This window comes from Ophidiomyces ophidiicola (genome assembly GCF_022830035.1).
Source record: "Ophidiomyces ophidiicola strain CBS 122913 chromosome Unknown scaffold_17, whole genome shotgun sequence".
In the NCBI taxonomy this organism is placed as follows: domain Eukaryota; kingdom Fungi; phylum Ascomycota; class Eurotiomycetes; order Onygenales; family Onygenaceae; genus Ophidiomyces; species Ophidiomyces ophidiicola.
The window spans coordinates 313,959-331,108 of NW_026054657.1; the positions used below are offsets into that span (position 1 = coordinate 313,959).

At 49.1% G+C, this 17,150-nt stretch overlaps 3 protein-coding genes across 3 annotated transcripts; 2 read left to right on the forward strand and 1 right to left on the reverse strand.

Annotated features, from left to right (window-relative positions):
* Nucleotides 1-1,921: 1,921 nt before the first annotated feature.
* FAA4 (long-chain fatty acid-CoA ligase) lies at nucleotides 1,922-4,248 on the forward strand (the record flags this gene model as incomplete). Its single annotated transcript, XM_049253375.1, has 5 exons — nucleotides 1,922-2,361; nucleotides 2,434-2,459; nucleotides 2,515-2,910; nucleotides 2,965-4,094; nucleotides 4,159-4,248. 5 exons carry the CDS (start codon nucleotides 1,922-1,924, stop codon nucleotides 4,246-4,248), a joined length of 2,082 nt encoding a protein of 693 aa, XP_049107721.1.
* Nucleotides 4,249-4,587: 339 nt separating this feature from the next.
* Nucleotides 4,588-4,953, forward strand: LOZ57_004332 (uncharacterized protein; the record flags this gene model as incomplete). The annotated part of the gene is made up of 2 exons (XM_049253376.1): nucleotides 4,588-4,670; nucleotides 4,764-4,953. 2 exons carry the CDS (start codon nucleotides 4,588-4,590, stop codon nucleotides 4,951-4,953), a joined length of 273 nt encoding a protein of 90 aa, XP_049107722.1.
* Nucleotides 4,954-6,201: 1,248 nt separating this feature from the next.
* LOZ57_004333 (uncharacterized protein) lies at nucleotides 6,202-7,815 on the reverse strand (the record flags this gene model as incomplete). Its single annotated transcript, XM_049253377.1, has 1 exon — nucleotides 6,202-7,815. The coding sequence occupies one exon, from the start codon at nucleotides 7,813-7,815 to the stop codon at nucleotides 6,202-6,204; it is 1,614 nt and encodes a 537-aa protein (XP_049107723.1).
* Nucleotides 7,816-17,150: the final 9,335 nt, after the last annotated feature.

The following is a 17,150-nucleotide window of genomic DNA, read 5'->3' on the forward strand; positions in this document are numbered from 1 at the left end:
GAGCAAGCGCATATTCACTTAAACCACAAGTGCAGCCAGAGTGACAGCAAGCTGCTTGACAGGAAAGGAGCCTTCACTGGCCCATCACTTTGCAGTTTCCTCATCCATAGAGAGGCCTCAACCACCATCTGGGGAAGTTGTGATGGAGGAGAGCAAGGGGCGCTCCTGTCTGACGTCGGAACCATTCACTGTAATTGCAATCTGGCCATGGCTGTTATGGCCTGGTGGACATGATAAAACATGCCGACTCCGCCCATTCAGCTAGTTGTCTTTGGTACACATAACAGTTTGCAAGTGAAGGTCAGCCAGCGCTTTGAAAGCTGAGTGATTGTAAACGACAGGCCATCACTAGCAGAGATTGGTTAGCCAGGAGGACCACTTTGTTCATGGCACCAAGACGACTTGCATCAGCTGTTGAAATTTTTGTCTCTCGGGCCGGGCGTGTGACACTTGAAACTTGCCACCGGCCTAGAGCGCTTGGGATATCGGCTCTCAGCCCTGGCAAGTTTTAGATTATTATTTTCCGAGACTGTTGGGAACTTTGCCGCTGGTCTGTGCACAAGCGCCACATCTGGCTACAGGCCACCTTGCATTCAGACGTGACGACACATGATGATCATTTATTAGGGATCAAGTATTACATATTCACTTGCGCCGAGAGGCCTACGCAATCATTAATCAAGCGCGCCATTATCGTGGTCTAGCTCTGATCGTGGAGTGGCACACCTTGCACTGCAGGGCGCATGGGCTCGCCAAGCATAATTGGGGCGGTCCATCCATCGAGCCAAATCTACCTATTTAAATAATAGCACGCTTTGTTCGTATCCCTTCGATTTACCTGCTTTGGCCCTGGCTAGATCTGTTAGCTGAATGTCGAGGAATCCATCTGCACTGGTGCGGGCCAACCGGGATACTTGCCGGTTTTGCCGCAGCTTCACGGCTGCGCATCGCGGTTCTCGAAGCCCCATTTCGCACTGGCGATGCGCTCATCACTGCTCGCCCGGGCCAAAGGGAACGCTCCAGGCTGCTGCGGTGGCAGCCATCACGGTGCCTGACAGTTCGCAGCGCACCTCGGCGCTCGGCTACAGCCGGCAGAGCGGCTGCCGGCCTGGCTTAGTCAGCCATAACGGCCCGCGCTGGGGCACGTGACCAGGCTTGCGATCGCACCTCCGCCTCGCGGACGCGCCCAGCAGGCGGACGACGAGGCCGGTTTTGCTTCCAAGCCCGCTGGCCATCGCGAAGCCGCTGTCCCAGCCTCCGCACTTCATGTGATTGGCCGCGGAGCTTCAAGACGCGGGGTTCCTAACCACTGGCCCAGCATCTCTTGGCGGAAAGGCTCTCTCGCCTGGTTCAAACCTTGACCGCTGCGTTTTATGGTTGCCGAGCCCGGGGTTGAACAAGCCTAGGCATGGCATATGCCAGAGCCAGTCAAGCTATGAAACGCACATCGCGGTTTGGTTGCGCGGGGAGGGCGAGAAGGGGCCCTGGTCAGGGGGTGCGCGGTCGGTGGGAGAGCCGGGCGGCATGTAGGTATGCACAGATAGTCATGCAGGGAGTGAGGCAGCAGCACACAGCTGGAGCGCGTGGCCATGTTGTCGCCTGGTGCTTGGTGTGGAGGAGGACGAGCAGTATTTATTGGGCGCCAGCCAGCCATGGCCGTCTTTGCTACCGCTTTGTTGGGGATTGTCTGGGGCAGCGCGTCGCTAGTTGAACCTTCGCTGCTGCGTCTTGGCACTGAGGTTGCTGCTCCTCTTCTTCCTCCGCTCCAGCTCTCCTCTCGCCCCAGCCCCGTCGAGCCTCGTCGTCTTTTCCTCTCCCTGCCTCTCGTCCTCCCCTATACACTGTGTCTGCTCTTCCTGCCTGACCAAGGCTCTCTCTCTCCAACGCTTGTCTCTCATCGTGCTCGCGCCCTTCTGCAAAAATGTCAAAGAAGGACGCCGTTCTATACCCTCGCATCTCCAAGCGAGGCCCCTTCACCATCGAAGCTCCCGGCTATGAACCCGTAAAGGGAGAAACCATTCCGCGTCGACATCCAACCGCTAAAGATGGCCTTAAGCGCAGCCCAGATCCAGAGATTGCTACCCTGTACGACAATCTGCGATGGAGCGCGAAGAAATACGGAAACAAGAAGGCGGTTGGCTCACGAAAACTCATCAAAACGCACGTCGAGACCAGGAAGGTAAAAAAGCTTATCGATGGCGTCGAGCAGGAGGTCGACAAGGATTGGACGTATTACGAGTACAGTGGCTATACGTTCATGTCCTACACTGAGTTCGAAACTCTGGCGCTGCAGATGGGCGCTGGGCTACGAAAGCTCGGCCATGAGAAAGACAGCCGCGTTCATCTCTTCAGTGCGACAAGGTTAGCCAAATAGCCCCCGCTACACACCTGAAGCATCATAGCTCTCTGTTCTAACTCGAAAATCCCTTCTAGTGCCCATTGGCTTTCTCTAGCTCTTGGTACATACCTTAGAATTACCCTTATCCTGTCGCTACCATCTGACATGTGCCATAGGTGCCGGATCGCAGTCTATTACTATTGTTACCGCCTATGACTCCTTGGGTGAAGATGGCCTCAAACACTCGCTCCTCGAAACCCATAGTTCCACCATCTTCCTCGACCCACATCTAATTCCCGTGATAACGAACGTGTTGAAGGATGCAAAAGACATCAAGCATGTCATTTATGACACGTCTAGTGAAGTGAAGCCAGAACATCTTGAGAAGCTGAAAACTGAATTTCCCCACGTGACATCTATGTCCTTCGAAGATTTGAGGAAACTCGGAGAGGATAACCTAGTAGAGCCCGTTCCTCCTTCCCGAGATGACCTCTGTTGCATTATGTATACATCTGGCTCCACTGGACCCCCTAAAGGTGTTCCTTTGAGACACCGAAATGTCGTTGCAGCCAGTACGTAGTCGATTGCTCATAGTTGCCACCAGTGCTAACGTCTGAACTTTATAGTGGCTGGAGCCGATACTGTTGTTGGGGAACATCTTGGCCCAAACGATACCCTTCTTACGTATCTTCCACAGGCCCATATTCTGGAGTTTGTATTCGAAAATATTTGTTTGTTCTGGGGCGGTACTATGGGTTATGGAAGCCCAAAAACACTCTCAGACACCTCCATGCGAAATTGCAAAGGTGACATCAAGGAGTTGAAGCCGACCATTCTTGTTGGCGTCCCAATGGTTTGGGAAAGCGTCAAGAAAGGCATTTTGGGCAATGTTAACAAGAGCAGCGCCATCATTAAGGCCCTCTTTTGGGGAGGCCTTGCAACCAAGTCATTTTTAATGTCCACCGGTCTACCCGGTGCGGGCATAATAGACGCCATTGTCTTCAAGAAATTGAAGGAAGCTACCGGTGGCAGACTCCGGCTTATGCTGACGGGTGGTGGTCCTATCTCAAAAGACACCCAGCGTTTCCTTTCCATGTCGATCTGCCCCATGATTGGCGGTTACGGGTTGACTGAAACCTCTGCTATGGGTGGTCTCAATGACCCTATGACATGGAATGCTGATGCCATTGGTGAGATCCCTGCATCTGTCGAAATCAAGCTTGTCGACTTCCTTGATGCCGGGTACTCCACCGCAAATAACCCCCCGCAGGGTGAGATTTGGATTCGAGGAGAGAGTGTCGCGGAGTGTTATTTTGAAAATGAAAACGAGACCAAGGCTGCCTTCTCCGATGGCTGGTTCATGACCGGTGATATTGGCGAGTTCGATAAACACGGTCATATCAAGATTATCGACCGCAAGAAGAATCTGGTCAAGTCGCTGAATGGAGAGTACATTGCTCTTGAAAAACTAGAGTCGATCTATCGATCGGCGCATATTGTTGCGAACATCTGCATCTACGCCGCCCCTGATCAATCCAAACCTGTTGCCATTATCGTTCCCGCCGAACCAGCACTTCACCAGCTTGCGAAAGATAATGGAATCGAGGGAGACAGCATCGGTACCCTTGTCCATAATGCCAAGCTGAACTCTATTATTCTTAGAGAAATGCAAGCCGCCGGCAGAGCTGGTGGTCTCCGCCCATTTGAAATCATCGAAGGCGTCGTGCTCTCGGACGAAGAATGGACCCCTCAAAATGTAAGCCCTAAAACACTATAATGGATACTTTTTTTGTACATTTTACTAACAAAAAAACCTATAGGGCTTTACAACAGCCGCTCAGAAGCTGCAACGCAGGAAGATCGTCTCAAAATTCCAAAAAGACATTGACCATGCCTATGGCAAGTCCTAGTTACGATGCGATGCCAATTGCCTGTTTCGGTTATATCACTTGGTGCTTATGATCTATTCCATTTCTTTACTGTGCCCTTTCCCGTTACCCTTTTCGCGCTGTCGTTTACTTGGGTCTTTTTTTCGCTTCCTCCTGCTTTTCTCATGTTTATGATTTTTACGTATCGGTCCTGTTCACCTATGTATGTAAATTAAGGCGATTGATACCTCCGAACCCTACGCCGGATACCTAAGTAATCGTTAATAATCTTCTGGGCCTTCCATGTTCAAATGATGCTTTATATTTTCCATGTTATATGGAGCACATAGTAGAAAAGCCTCCCGATTAGTCAGCAACAATATGTCGAGTACGACAGAACAACCGCAAAACAGCAAAGCAGCCCAATTCTCCGTCCTAGGGGATGACAAAATGTCTTTCTGGAAGTAAGTAGGCATGCTCAAAGGCAAGCACGACAAAAAAGGACACAAACGTCTCCAGGCCATCCATACTGACCATATCTGCTCTTTCGTTCTCAGGTCCTACCGCAACCTCTCTCCTCGCACCCGAATGATCTTTGGCTTCGGACTCATGGGCTACGCTGCATTTGGGCTCTGGAGTGAATCCCGTGTGGAGAAAACCCTAGGAATGGTGCCGAGTGAGGCGGAAAAGGAGGAATTAGACAAACACATCAGCGTGAAGATCCATAGCGTGGATAAAGCGAATTGACGATATGGTCTTTCGAAAGACGTTCAAGTTGATGGATGACCCGGGGAGTTTTGGGGAATGTTTAAGCGTCTCGGGGCGCATTTTTCCTCGTGAAGTCTCTGGAGTATTGGAGCCTTGCAGGATTTTAACTGCCTGCGTAGCGCCTCCGCGATAAGCAGTTTTAGGAGTGTCATCTATTATGTGAGTATACCAAAACGCTCTTGGATTATTCCCAGCTGCATGTAAATACATATGCCTATCATATCTTCGCTCCCATACTGAATGCTTGTAAAATAGGCATTCTTGATACACAAGATTGAAGCAGGCTCTCTAGGGCCTTTTGTGTGCTATTTTGTGGGCACACGGGAAGCTACTGTGAGACAACACGTAGTAATTCAATTCATGAAAATTGACCATTTACTGCAGATAATCTGGTTGTCGAAGACCCTAAATAAACCTACAAAACATCCCAATAAAGCCAGTGACCCTTCTTTTTTCCCTTTTTTTAACATTCGGCCGTCAACCTTTACTTTTGTTGCGCCCGGTCCCTGTGACCCTGCCCGCTTGAGAAGCAGACAATCCACCCAAAATTAGAGATGTTTGGTAAAAAGAAATGACAGCACATTACCCTCTCTCGGTTTCTCCCATAAAATAAACATCAGCAACTTGTCCTCCATCCTTTCCTATATTTGCTGTCTTTTCTTCTTAACCATTTCTTGGCCGCCACTCCATATACCATCCCAAAAGCGAGCTTTAAAAAGTAATATTAAGACAATTCATTGACCCTGAAGTAAAGAAATGAAATACATGAAAGCTTCAAAGAAAGGTACGCTGCCCAAATAAAAAGGAAATCAAGAAATTGTTTTTGGTTCAATGAATCGTGAATTCGTTAGATGGATAGCAAGTGGTTCAAACTCCGCCGTGAATAGAAGCGAAGTCATTGCAGAAATGAGCATGTTACTGAACGAGGCTCGATTCTCGCATTAATGTGGGGTCGCCGTTGGCCAGAGGGGTTTCCGAGAGGAAAAGTTGTGCGACTCGAAAGGATTATTGTAGAACATTTTGGCTTGGGCCTCCGCAGGATAAAAATACTCGCCGCCTTGAAACTTAAAGCACATAAAACTCAATGCTGAACTTCGACCCCTGAACTACATATTGAAAGAGAGATGTTGAACTGGCCCTCGAAGAATCAGGTAGCTAAACTGCCAGAACAGACAATCATAGAGCAGGACGATACTCCGAACAAAGAAAAAAGTCATAAAACCCGCCTCACATGATGTGAGAGTTGGGCATCGTATCGTAGCGGCCGTAGGTATGATCCTCAGGGCGTGTAGAGTAGGAGTTGAACCTTCCACCGGATGGAGGCCTGCTAACTTCGCGGTTAACATAGCCATTTGGTTGTGCTCGAAGATAATGACCCGGCCCTCCATGGTCACTGTTCATCATTGGAATCATGGGGTCAAAAGCTTCGCCTAGGGACATGTCATTATGATCATGAGCTTTCGTGGTATCCCCAAATGATGGCAAAACACAGCGAGTACTCATCGGCTCTACAGCAACTCTTCGTGGAGCAGATGCGGAAGCATACGCAGGCTGCCCGTATCCATCGATGGACGAAGTATGGGTGATAGGCTGCATGGGGTTGAGAGAATCATTCAACATGCTGTCGTAGCCAGGGGAAGAGGAGGAGGATGACACAAGAGAACTTGCAGTCAGAGGAGATTGATCTGTAGATGGCATACGCCGATAGTCATACTGTGAGTTATTGCGCGGAATCGGATCATAGACTGATGGGATTTGGGAGCGTGAATGCGTCATATTTATGCCATTATGGATTCCGGGCCGGCTAAGGACTGAGGCTCCAGGATCTGTGTCGCCATTTCGGCTCGCACTATCGCGTTTAGCATCCTTATAATGGCCAGGTGACCGTCCACGGACAACCACAGGGTTAGAAAGTCTTTTTGCAAGGAGAATCCACTCTGCTCCATTTCCATGGGGATCGGCAATTTCAGCCCAGAGCTCTGCGGCAAGATTATAGAATTGCTGCTGCGCTCGTCGCTTGCCATTGTTTGCGGTTGCCTTCTGGAATTGAATTCGCTCCCAAGTGTGAAATGTTGGGGTTTGAGAGGACTGCTGTGCACCACCATAAGATGAGCTATAATCCATCTGCATACCAGCGGACTGACTGGGAGGAGTCGCAAAGTTGATTGAAGGATTATTACTGTGATTAATGAGAAGTGAAGGAGGTGGTTGGGGTTGGAGAGTTGCCTGTTTCGGTTTGCTCTCTGACTGTTTATCACGTTTTGGAGTATGCTGGATGAGCTCTCGAGTCTCTTTTTCCTGTCCATTTACAGAAGCTGAAAGCCTCATTGCAAAGGACAAAATCTTTTCTGGGGCCCTCCCGGGACGGTGTAGGAGGTACGAAACATAACCTAACCAAGGTTTCATGGCAAACGACAGTGAAACGGAGAAGTAATTTCTGCGGTAGCAGGTCCAGTAACCTCCAGCAGGAAAAAAACCTTTGTGAATACGAGCCTGGATTTCTGGTTTGACTGATTGGCCGTTGCCGGTAATTCTATGGTAAGTTTCTGTCTCAAGCCAAGGGGGGGAATCGGCATTTGGAGGAGGCAGGCGACTCGGCGATTCCAAGTAAAGGCCGTTCGAACTCCCATAAACTGCAGTCGGAGTGTTTGTCATGGTCACGTCATTAGAACGCGTCTCGTATTGATGATATCTTGATGTGTCGGTAAACGTATTAGTCGTTTGAGGGACGGAGAAGTTTCGAGACATCGAGTATGGTAGCGAAGAATACCCGTTGTCTCGATTAAGGAGGCTAGCCGATGATGGGAGCATAGAACCTGGAGATTGAATATGATGGGGCATTACTGGTGGTTGCCTACATAGATCAATCAGCCAGGTTCCGAAAAGACAATAGTTTACAGCAAATAGTCATACAATTGAGACCCTCGAGAGAACCTGTAATCAGCCATTCTTCCTGTAACTGGAACAGAGCCGTAGAATTGATGTGTTGGTGACGTCCTGGAAAAGTCACTTTCAACGGAATCGGAACCGCTCACGTCGCCGCTATGTAGAGAAGCGAATGAGAAAATTGAACTGTGGGATTTTGAGCTGTCTGGAGAAGATCCACTCGAAGATACTATCGAGCTTTTTATATCTCCAGGCAGATGGAATCTTGGTCTCAAAAAGAGTCAGCATCAGCATCAATCGATTTCAAGTTAACAAGGGGTTGGGACGGAAACTCCTCCATTCAGGCTTAAACAAAATGAAGACGAGACGAAAATATGGAATAGTGCCTAAAATATTAGGCGGAATGCAACTTACAACTAAGTTTCAGGCAAAAAGATCACAGAAGGGAACTGCTAAGACAAGCATTGGAATTGGACAAGAGAATTGGGAAAAAAAAATCACAAAAACAAAACAAAGGTATGAGAAATCAGAAGAGTGACAGATTGAACGAAAGTGAGGGCGCAGTAAAATATTTCAGGGGCCTCTAGATTGGATAGAGAAGAGGTAAATCTCAAAGTAAATATGCTGGAAAAGAGTAGGCAATCCAAGCTCAAAGCAACACTGAGTATTCACAAGGAACACATCAGGTTCTGAGAGTTAGATGAAGAAAACAAGTAGAAAGAAAGCAGGTGAGAAAATATGAAAGTGAGAACAACAGAAAAACACACAGTGCCTTCAGAGTCAAAGTGAAAGCTCGGCGCTGAACTAAGCGGTATCATGGCCTGATGTTCTTGTTTGTGGACGATAAATATTAGAGATAATAAAAAAAGATCAAAATTGTATAAAGACTAACAAGTGAGCACCAGGGCGTCAAGTCCCCTCACGCTTCGCTTTAGAGGATATAGAACAGATGACGGCATCAGTCAATAATATATTCACACTTACAGTGCATCCTGAGCGCCAGACTGTTGCGAAGCGGGCCTGGAGTTGTGGGAAACTGGCTCCGAATGCGCCACTTGATATCCAAATATACCCGGTTTGCCAGCACAATCCTCGATGGTTTCGGGAAATAGGTCGTTGGTGTGGGGGAGAGGTCGAGGAAGTCCACAGAAAAGGTCGTTGGACGCCGTCGTGGGTTCAACTTCGATGGATCTATGGAGGAGGGCTTGAAGCACGCGATCAATGTTAGAATTGCAGGTGACCATGAGGAAGAGAAAAATTGACAGAGCATTCAAGAGGAAAATGAAAGGAAAGGAGCGACAAGGAAGGGATAATTGATCATGAACATAAAGATGCAAATGCAAGAGAACAGTCCCTTCAAAACACCCAATAGCGACGCAATACTCTCAGGGGAGATAAAAATTAGACGAGAATCGATTCTTTGAAGCCGCCAAAAACGTGGGTGATCTTCCAATAACAACGGGGGAGAAACTCCAGAGGGGCCCCTGGTTTAAGCATAAAGTCATACCAGATAGGAAGAAGCTTACTAGAATTCATTTGGGAGGTTGCAAACAATCTGTTGACGATCGGTAGAGTGGACTTCACAGGATTGGATACCTCGAAGATGGGAACGTTTTTATAAGACAATTCAATAAAGGAGATGCGCCCAGATCTGCACAAGCGCAGACTAGTTATATGTTTGTCGGGCCAGCCTGGCAGCAACTTGATACTTGAATGGTTGGATGATTGTCAGAACTGGGCGGTCACGTCCGTTCTTCGGACTAATAAATAAATCAGGCTTCTGTTAATGGAGACCTCTATTAGCCGGAGTCAGCTCGGCATTAGGTTAAGGTATTGAAGCTAGAAGCAAAGCCATGAGAAGATGTCGGAGGGAATCAGCTGTCAAATATTCCACTGACAGGTCATTGGGGAGGGAAGCCGGGTGGGAGGGCCGCGGATACGGGTAATCGAAGTGGTAGGGATAAATGATGCCTTTCATACATACTTGGCAGCTAGTGGATACTTGCTGAAAGGCCAGCGAAGTCAGCGGTTCATCGCAGGCAATTCGCACGAAGAGGGTCCGGGGAAAAAGAGCCGGGGTCAAGACGACGTGGGGTATGGTAAAAACGCCAGCAGGGAGGGATATAGAGAGGCTGCTGCAAAACTGACTTGGCCTGGACGTGTGTAACGGGCCCTGTTGGGCCAATTTTATTATCTGTAGAGGATGAGTCTCAGCCCCCCCCCGGCCTGGCTTAAGCAGCAGCAATTACCGGCAGCGAATAAGGTAGGTGGGTCCCCCCTAGCAGTGGGATCGACGGGCGGCATCAGCCCTTGTCAGGTGCTCCATCAAAAGGAAAATAAACATTATTCAGACACCAACAATGAAGGTTGCAAGCACTGATCAGGCGTGAAAAATAAAAAAGAAAGCGGTCCGCGCTGGGGCAGAGCATTTCGATACAATAATAGAAACTGTATTTACCAGAGGGCCAGACGGCGACTCGGCTGGGCAGCGGAAACAAAACGCAATAACCGAAGCAGTACTCACCGGGCGGACTGTACGCGGATGCAAACACGACGAGAGGGCCCGCAGCGATGCTTTAGTAAATCGACCAGGTGGCAGGCTGAAGAGGAATGGTATTGGCTGCGATAGAACTAGCAATCGTTTCGCAGGTGGCCAAGGCCTATAGTTATCAACAAAAATTGATCCCTTTGAGGCCCCGTGGTTTGCAAAAACAAGTCTCTCCGAAAGATAGGAAGATGGCCCGGTTGTTATTGGGCGCTAATAAGGTTCTTTCTTTGCTGCATTTCTCCTTCCACCCAGCGAGCCGTCTAAACTTAACCAATTAACGTGATTAGAGCAGATGATTATGACATAAGAGTGCTAATCAATTTTTCGTACGGAGCAGTACGCACCTGTTTTGTACCGCGCGCGAACAGGAGTGTGATCCGGATGCGCTCGTAGGTAATGGGGGCTCAGCACACGGTAAGGAGATGGAGCTCCGACCTTAGAGTTCAAGGATCGGAGATAGCTCAGCCAATCCGAATTGAAAAAAAAGGGGGGGATTCGAGGCGGCAAGGTATCCGTGCGAATGGTACCTCGTATTTTAATCGGTGCCAGGCGCCAGGAAACCCACCGCGCGGAGGGTGCAAAAATGGAAAGTCCATACAAATAAGGCACAGCGAATTATACCTTCAACTGGCATGATGTGGACGAAGATCACGATCCACATACTGGATAACATAACTGCAGGTAGCCGGGCTTGGCCCCAATCGAGACACCTATTATAGGTCGTTCTGCCGAATTCGAGAAAACACACTGACTGTGTCCGCGGCGTGAATGCACCTAGGTCGCGGTTGCTAACAATCGCTTGATTCCCAAATAAGCACAGTGAACAATACTATTTGTATTGTAACGGCTACAAGGGAAAAGAGTAGAATGTTAATTGTATGCTTCTTTTCTTGTTTGCTGTCGAAATTCTCGAGGACAAAAAACGTAAATAGAAACACCGCCTCCGCTATAAGCTGCACGGCAATGTTGTAATGCCGCAAAGGGAAGTCGACTCGTACACTCCTGTTTGATATTACGGCTATTGGGACGGAGCAAGTACCATATACTTCTAGCTGTAAAGGAGATTTGGCCAGACTAGGAAAATCTGGAGTTGGTGAATCAGTAAAATGAATCCGCGAAGGTTCGACCGGGACGAGTCGCGACAGGCTGGTACTTAGTCACCGATCGCGACTAACTGCCGCGAACGCCATCGACTCACTTCAATCTGTATGGAGGGCCCCAATGTGCTCCATAAACCAGAGTTGATCTACCGCCGGAGAAACAGATGTAGATTGGCTTGGCGGTATCGAAGACCCATTATTAGCAGAAGGAAGGGGCTCCGTCAATGCTCTGTGCTCCATCCCCCCTGTATGTACGTATATACATACATGTATGTACATACATACATACGTAAGGTCGACTGTGCGCGGAAAATCAGGCGATCAACGGAAAGAAGCAAGGTCATCTATTGGTCAGATATATCAGCCACAAAAACTACTTTGCACCAAAAGTTTCAGTAGCTTAGTTGGATGATCGACCAGTAATGGCGGATCCCATTTTCAGGGAATGTTGGAGAAAAATCTAGACAGTCTATGATCTATTTTTCCAAGGTTTGGTTCGAATTTCGTATGTGCAATCCAGTGTCAATGCTTGATTCTTTTTGGACTTCCTTTCGCTATCCCAGGAAAATAGTACTCCATCATGTATAGTGCAGGAAACCGGGTCTAGAAGCGCGCTTGTTATGTTGCTGCGAGAAAGAAAGGCATCACATGTGGGAAACAACAAGAAACCATGTGTTGAGTAACAGACAGGCCTTGATCACCAGTCATTGTGCCCCTTGCCATTGAAAACCACCTGAGTCGCGTGCAGTGAAGTGGCGGAGAAAGGAGCAGTGCACTGTAAGTACCCGTTGAACAAAAAGGCTTAGTCCCCACCTACGCACTTGCGGGTGCCCTTGGAGGGCTCCCAGCCAGCGGCCAGCACAGCATGAGCGGGAATTCACCCAAACAGACAGCTCCATAAACCGACAGCCAGGGCTAGAGAATGTCTTGCATACTGCCCTGGCGACATGGTTGTACAAGCATGCTCCACCGACAGACACTGGGACTTCAAGTCACAGGGTAACTCACAACGGCGACCCGTTTTCAATCTGGTCTGGGCGTCGCTGGCAGGCCCCGGGGCCCAGACATGCAGACGGCACACCGCAAGTGCAGCGCAAACGAACCGTGACGACAGGCGGGATCAGCGTCGTGAGGCCATGCAGCCGGAGGCTGGAAGCGGCGGGTGGGTGGGGGAGGAGGGGGAGGTGACAAAGACGACCCCTTGCGGACACGTCCACCGGGCGAGGGAGAGAGGCAGCGCGAGAGAGACGCGGCGCAGACAGGCCTGGAGCCGATCGCCTGCCGGGCCTTGCAAACCAGCCAGACAAAGCCAGCGAGCGATGAAGTTGCGACGTTCCCTTGGCTGGCCCGATTGGGGAAAGGCCGGCCGGAACTGGCTTTTTGGCCCCATTTGGCAGCCGCATTGTGGTCCGTGCGCGGCTCGTGCCGATCCCTTGGCATCACGACCACTCGACCCGAACCAACGCGACTCTCCTCCTCCTCTCCTCCTCCTCCTTCTCCTCCTCCTCCACCGCTCCGACGTCGTCATGCTCGGACGACGAGCCGGAGACACCGCGTCCTGCGTTTCATGTCTGAGATCATGCGCCGATCAATGTCGTCTTGCCTGCCGTCGGCCTCTCCGTGAGCCTGCATGCTTGCATACCCGCTGCTGTTGTCTGCCCGTGCGAAAAGCCTAGCTTTCCGCCGCCTCGCCAGCACCCGTGGATCGCAAAGACTCGGTCCGCCCTCAACAGCTGCCAAGAACGGGTGAGGCGCCTTGCCTTGCCGACGAGGTGCGTATGTATGTATGTCGACATGGCCAATACGAGCCACTTGCGCAAATCCCTTTCTGACTCCAGGCGCTACTGCTTCAGGCCCGTTCCTTTGGAATAGGGCAACCGGACGCTCTCCCTCTCACACTCCATCACTACTGCTTGTTCTGATGGAATACATGTGGCATTGTCGGACAGGATACCCGCCTGCCAGGTATGTTGAAGCAGCCAAGGTCGCAGTCGCTCGACTACGAATGGATTTGCCAAGTTAAGTAATAGCACCGTTTGTACCAACAGCTGCGGCTCTCCTAGAGGTACCCTCCAACACCCAAAATACATCTATTCATTATAGGTGGAGGCAGTGCAGCCGAAGCCCATCGCTCCAGATGCCCTACAAGATACCTGCGTTTCGCGTAACGAGGCCTGGATTTCTCCACTCTAATGACAAATTCAAATGCCTTTGGCTCGGCATTTGATACTAGGATGTCCCTAGATGGTTCGATTTAACACTAGTTTATTCCCACCACTTGAAAACCATTCCCTTCCGATTTTAATAACTCCAATGTTTTTGAAGAGAAGCCTACTCAACTCGTGCCTTAAATTAAACGTTTGCAACTATATACGCATTATTCCGAATAAGTTTGCATTCACCGTGTTTTCAGCATATGTTTCTATAATTCGCGGTTCTCGTTCGCTCTAATACATGACGGACACACAAAACAGAGCCGGACGTGATTCTATCCTTTCCAGCCCACCCAACTTATTTAGCCTTAATCAAAAATCCCTAGAGGCCCGTTTTCCCTCAGGGCCATTTGACCCATGTGGGCAATTTTTGCGACATTTATTTTCGCGGAGCCTAATTCGTCCAATTACCCGCCTCCACCTCGTGTGACCGTCAACATGTTGGAGGTGTTCAACACCCTGGCTTTCGAAACCAGGTTTAGTGTGACAAGATTTTGGCTTTCACATTTTCTGGTGCAGCATTACTTGTCCATTTGAGTGATAAGTCGCATAACTTAGGCATCGGGTTTCAATATTTTCAACCTAATTACGTGATGGGCTCTGAATATCAACAAACATGATAGCTACTCGAACGCTACTACTGCCACAGATCTTACAAGTCTAATATCATACGCCACCATCTGCCCCAGGCACTGATGATAGGTGCAGCTATCACATTGTTGAGATTTCGTTTCTCTTACAAGTATATAAGTGCTGATACAGCATTTTACAAAATATGTTGATCTAACCCAAGACAAGCTATTCTGTATTTTGACTCGCTCTATTTATGACGCTGGTCACCTGGATATATAGGCAGCCTCCCGAGATAGCTCGATTGCCTATCCGCCTATCCTTCTTGAAGGACATGATTAACATAAAAATTGTTTGTCACACAGCGCTGCCGGATGCCTTTACGTTGCAGCCCCCTCGAAGATTCGGCATCGATACAAGGTCCATCCATACCTACGAAGTCATGCCGTGTTGCTGTCTGGTGCACCCAGTCACATGTCCATTCTATTCGGGGCTGCATAGATTTCGGCTACATGATTCAGAGTCCCTGCTATACAAGGCCAAGGATTTTCTTCAATCATATGGGATTTCGGTGTCTGGCTTAACAATTGCAGGAGATATAATGCTTCACATAAGGTTTTGTTTCAGCAGATTTCAATACGAAGTGTACCTTTACGACCCAGCGACCCAAATTCCAGTGCTAGATAGGCCAAACTACTGTTAGCAAAGGGAGGAACCTTAAAAACACACAACAGAAGAATCCAGAACTCTAGGAGAGCGGATATCTGTCACGTATCACCACATTTAGGGTTGGGGAACGATCGCTCGGATGATACCAGCTGAAATGCCTATGCCCTTGCTGCGAACAGGTACGTTTTTCTAGGTTATCTTGCAATGCCTAAGACATTCTTCCCATCTTGCTTGATAGATCTTCATCCAATATTTCCAGGTATAGCGGAGTTGGCTAGCACAACATATCTCTGACACGGAATCGCGAAAAGCTTCAGGCTGCTATGACTGTCTTACTGCGCCCGTTTGGATAAAACGTGGACTGATCATTGTCAACCCACATCTTCCGAAGTGCAAGGGAGCATAACTATTAATCGAACCGCTAATGGAGCTCGATAGTCAAAATAGGATACACAGTCGGACATGCCGGCAGTGGCGTGCAAATTTGGTACGCTGACCAAGAGAGAGTGTGTAACGTATTGTTTGTTTTTGCTCTGGTGATATTCCTTACATCCCCCTTGCTTATCACGAATCGGCGGTACGGATCATCCATCCAAGCGGCTCTTTACCGTCACGTATAACTTGGACCCGAGACTATGTGTAACACAGAGGGTTAGCATGACTGGAAACAGGGCATAATTATGACAGATACGGCTGAAAGTGATATCTCAATAGTCTTAATATATCCGGGGCTATTATTCCACATCTCTGCTCTCATGACTTGTTTGACGACTGGCATCCCCCATGCCTACTATAGCTGATGATATTAATGCTTGGCCCCCATATTCTCTTTGACTTTCCCACTTCTATTTGGAAATTTTCTCCTTTGTTTGCCTTAGCCCCCATTCCCTTGACTTTGGAAATTGCTTTTGTTCTACATCCCATCCAAACAGGGCCTCCCACATGGAGTGCCCTCTATGGCCGAACACCTCTGCCGTGGTTCACCGCCTTTGTTATCATACATTTAATCTAACTTCGTGGTCTAGCATTCTTCCATTGTTTGTACTCTTCAGAGCCATCAATTGCCGCTGTCCGCACCGTCTCTGAACTAGACCTAGTAGGCCTGCACCTAGTCTGCCAAGCACGTCGCATTGCCTTAGAGAGGCTGGGCGGAACAGACTGAATCCGAACGTCCGTAGGGCCTCGACAGGCCATTTTTGGGTGGACCCTATGATGGAGCACGGAACGGAGATAGAGCTTAATGTGCCGAAATAGGTTTGGGCTAAAATGAAAACGAAACAAGGCAGAAAGGAGCATAGTCGCAATCACATCCTAGAGAAGAGGAAGGCTTATTTCTCTTTTTTCTTTTTCTCGCTATTATTCTCTACTGTTCAAATGGCGAATGGCCATGTACGGATTTTTGTAGGGTTGTGTTTGAGACCGGAATGCAACTTTAAGGCGACTATGATGCCCCAACGGCCGCCCGGCAATTGACAGCTGAACGACTCCCGCGACAATGTGATAGGAGCGGCGTTTCCAGCCTTGGGTGGGAAGTTGCTGTCTTGCTCCATCGGCATCCAGCCTGATCGAATAATGCGTGGATGCATTCCGAAAAGAAAAGCGGATGGCCCCCTTCTGGCTCCCCGTTCCCCTCTCCAGAAGACGTGAAGAATGTAGATCAATCATCCTCCAGCCTATAGATACCAGGCAATTGGGAGCTTCCGGTTCTATAGCGTTATTCGACTTCTGGCGCAGGCGATTGTGAAACGGAGGCTGGTGGCAGGGCAGAGCGAAGGGCTTTTGGTTTCCGGGGGGCATGTCAAGTGGAGCTCTTTGTTTCGAGTAGCTAGATTTTTATTCTGGCTTTACATCTGCCGCCCAACAGGAAAAGGGGGAGAAGTGCGTGGCAGCGTCGTTGGAGACGATACCAATAGGGAAAAATTTTCCGGCCGAAGCGGTGTACTCCCTGCATGCAAGGAACTGGGGAGAAGGGATCCTGCTTATGGGCTGTAAAGTGCCTTATTGAGAATCTGCAAACCCTCAAAACCGGTGCTGTAATTCTGATTCCGCCGCCGGGTAAGAATCGCGGTTCGCCTACATCACAGGAGACCAATAGCCAGCCGGATGGCTGCTGTGGCAATGCGCAATTTGTCTCATCCGCGAGGGTATTCTTTCAGGAAAGAAGAAACGTTAACTGTAGAAATAAATTGT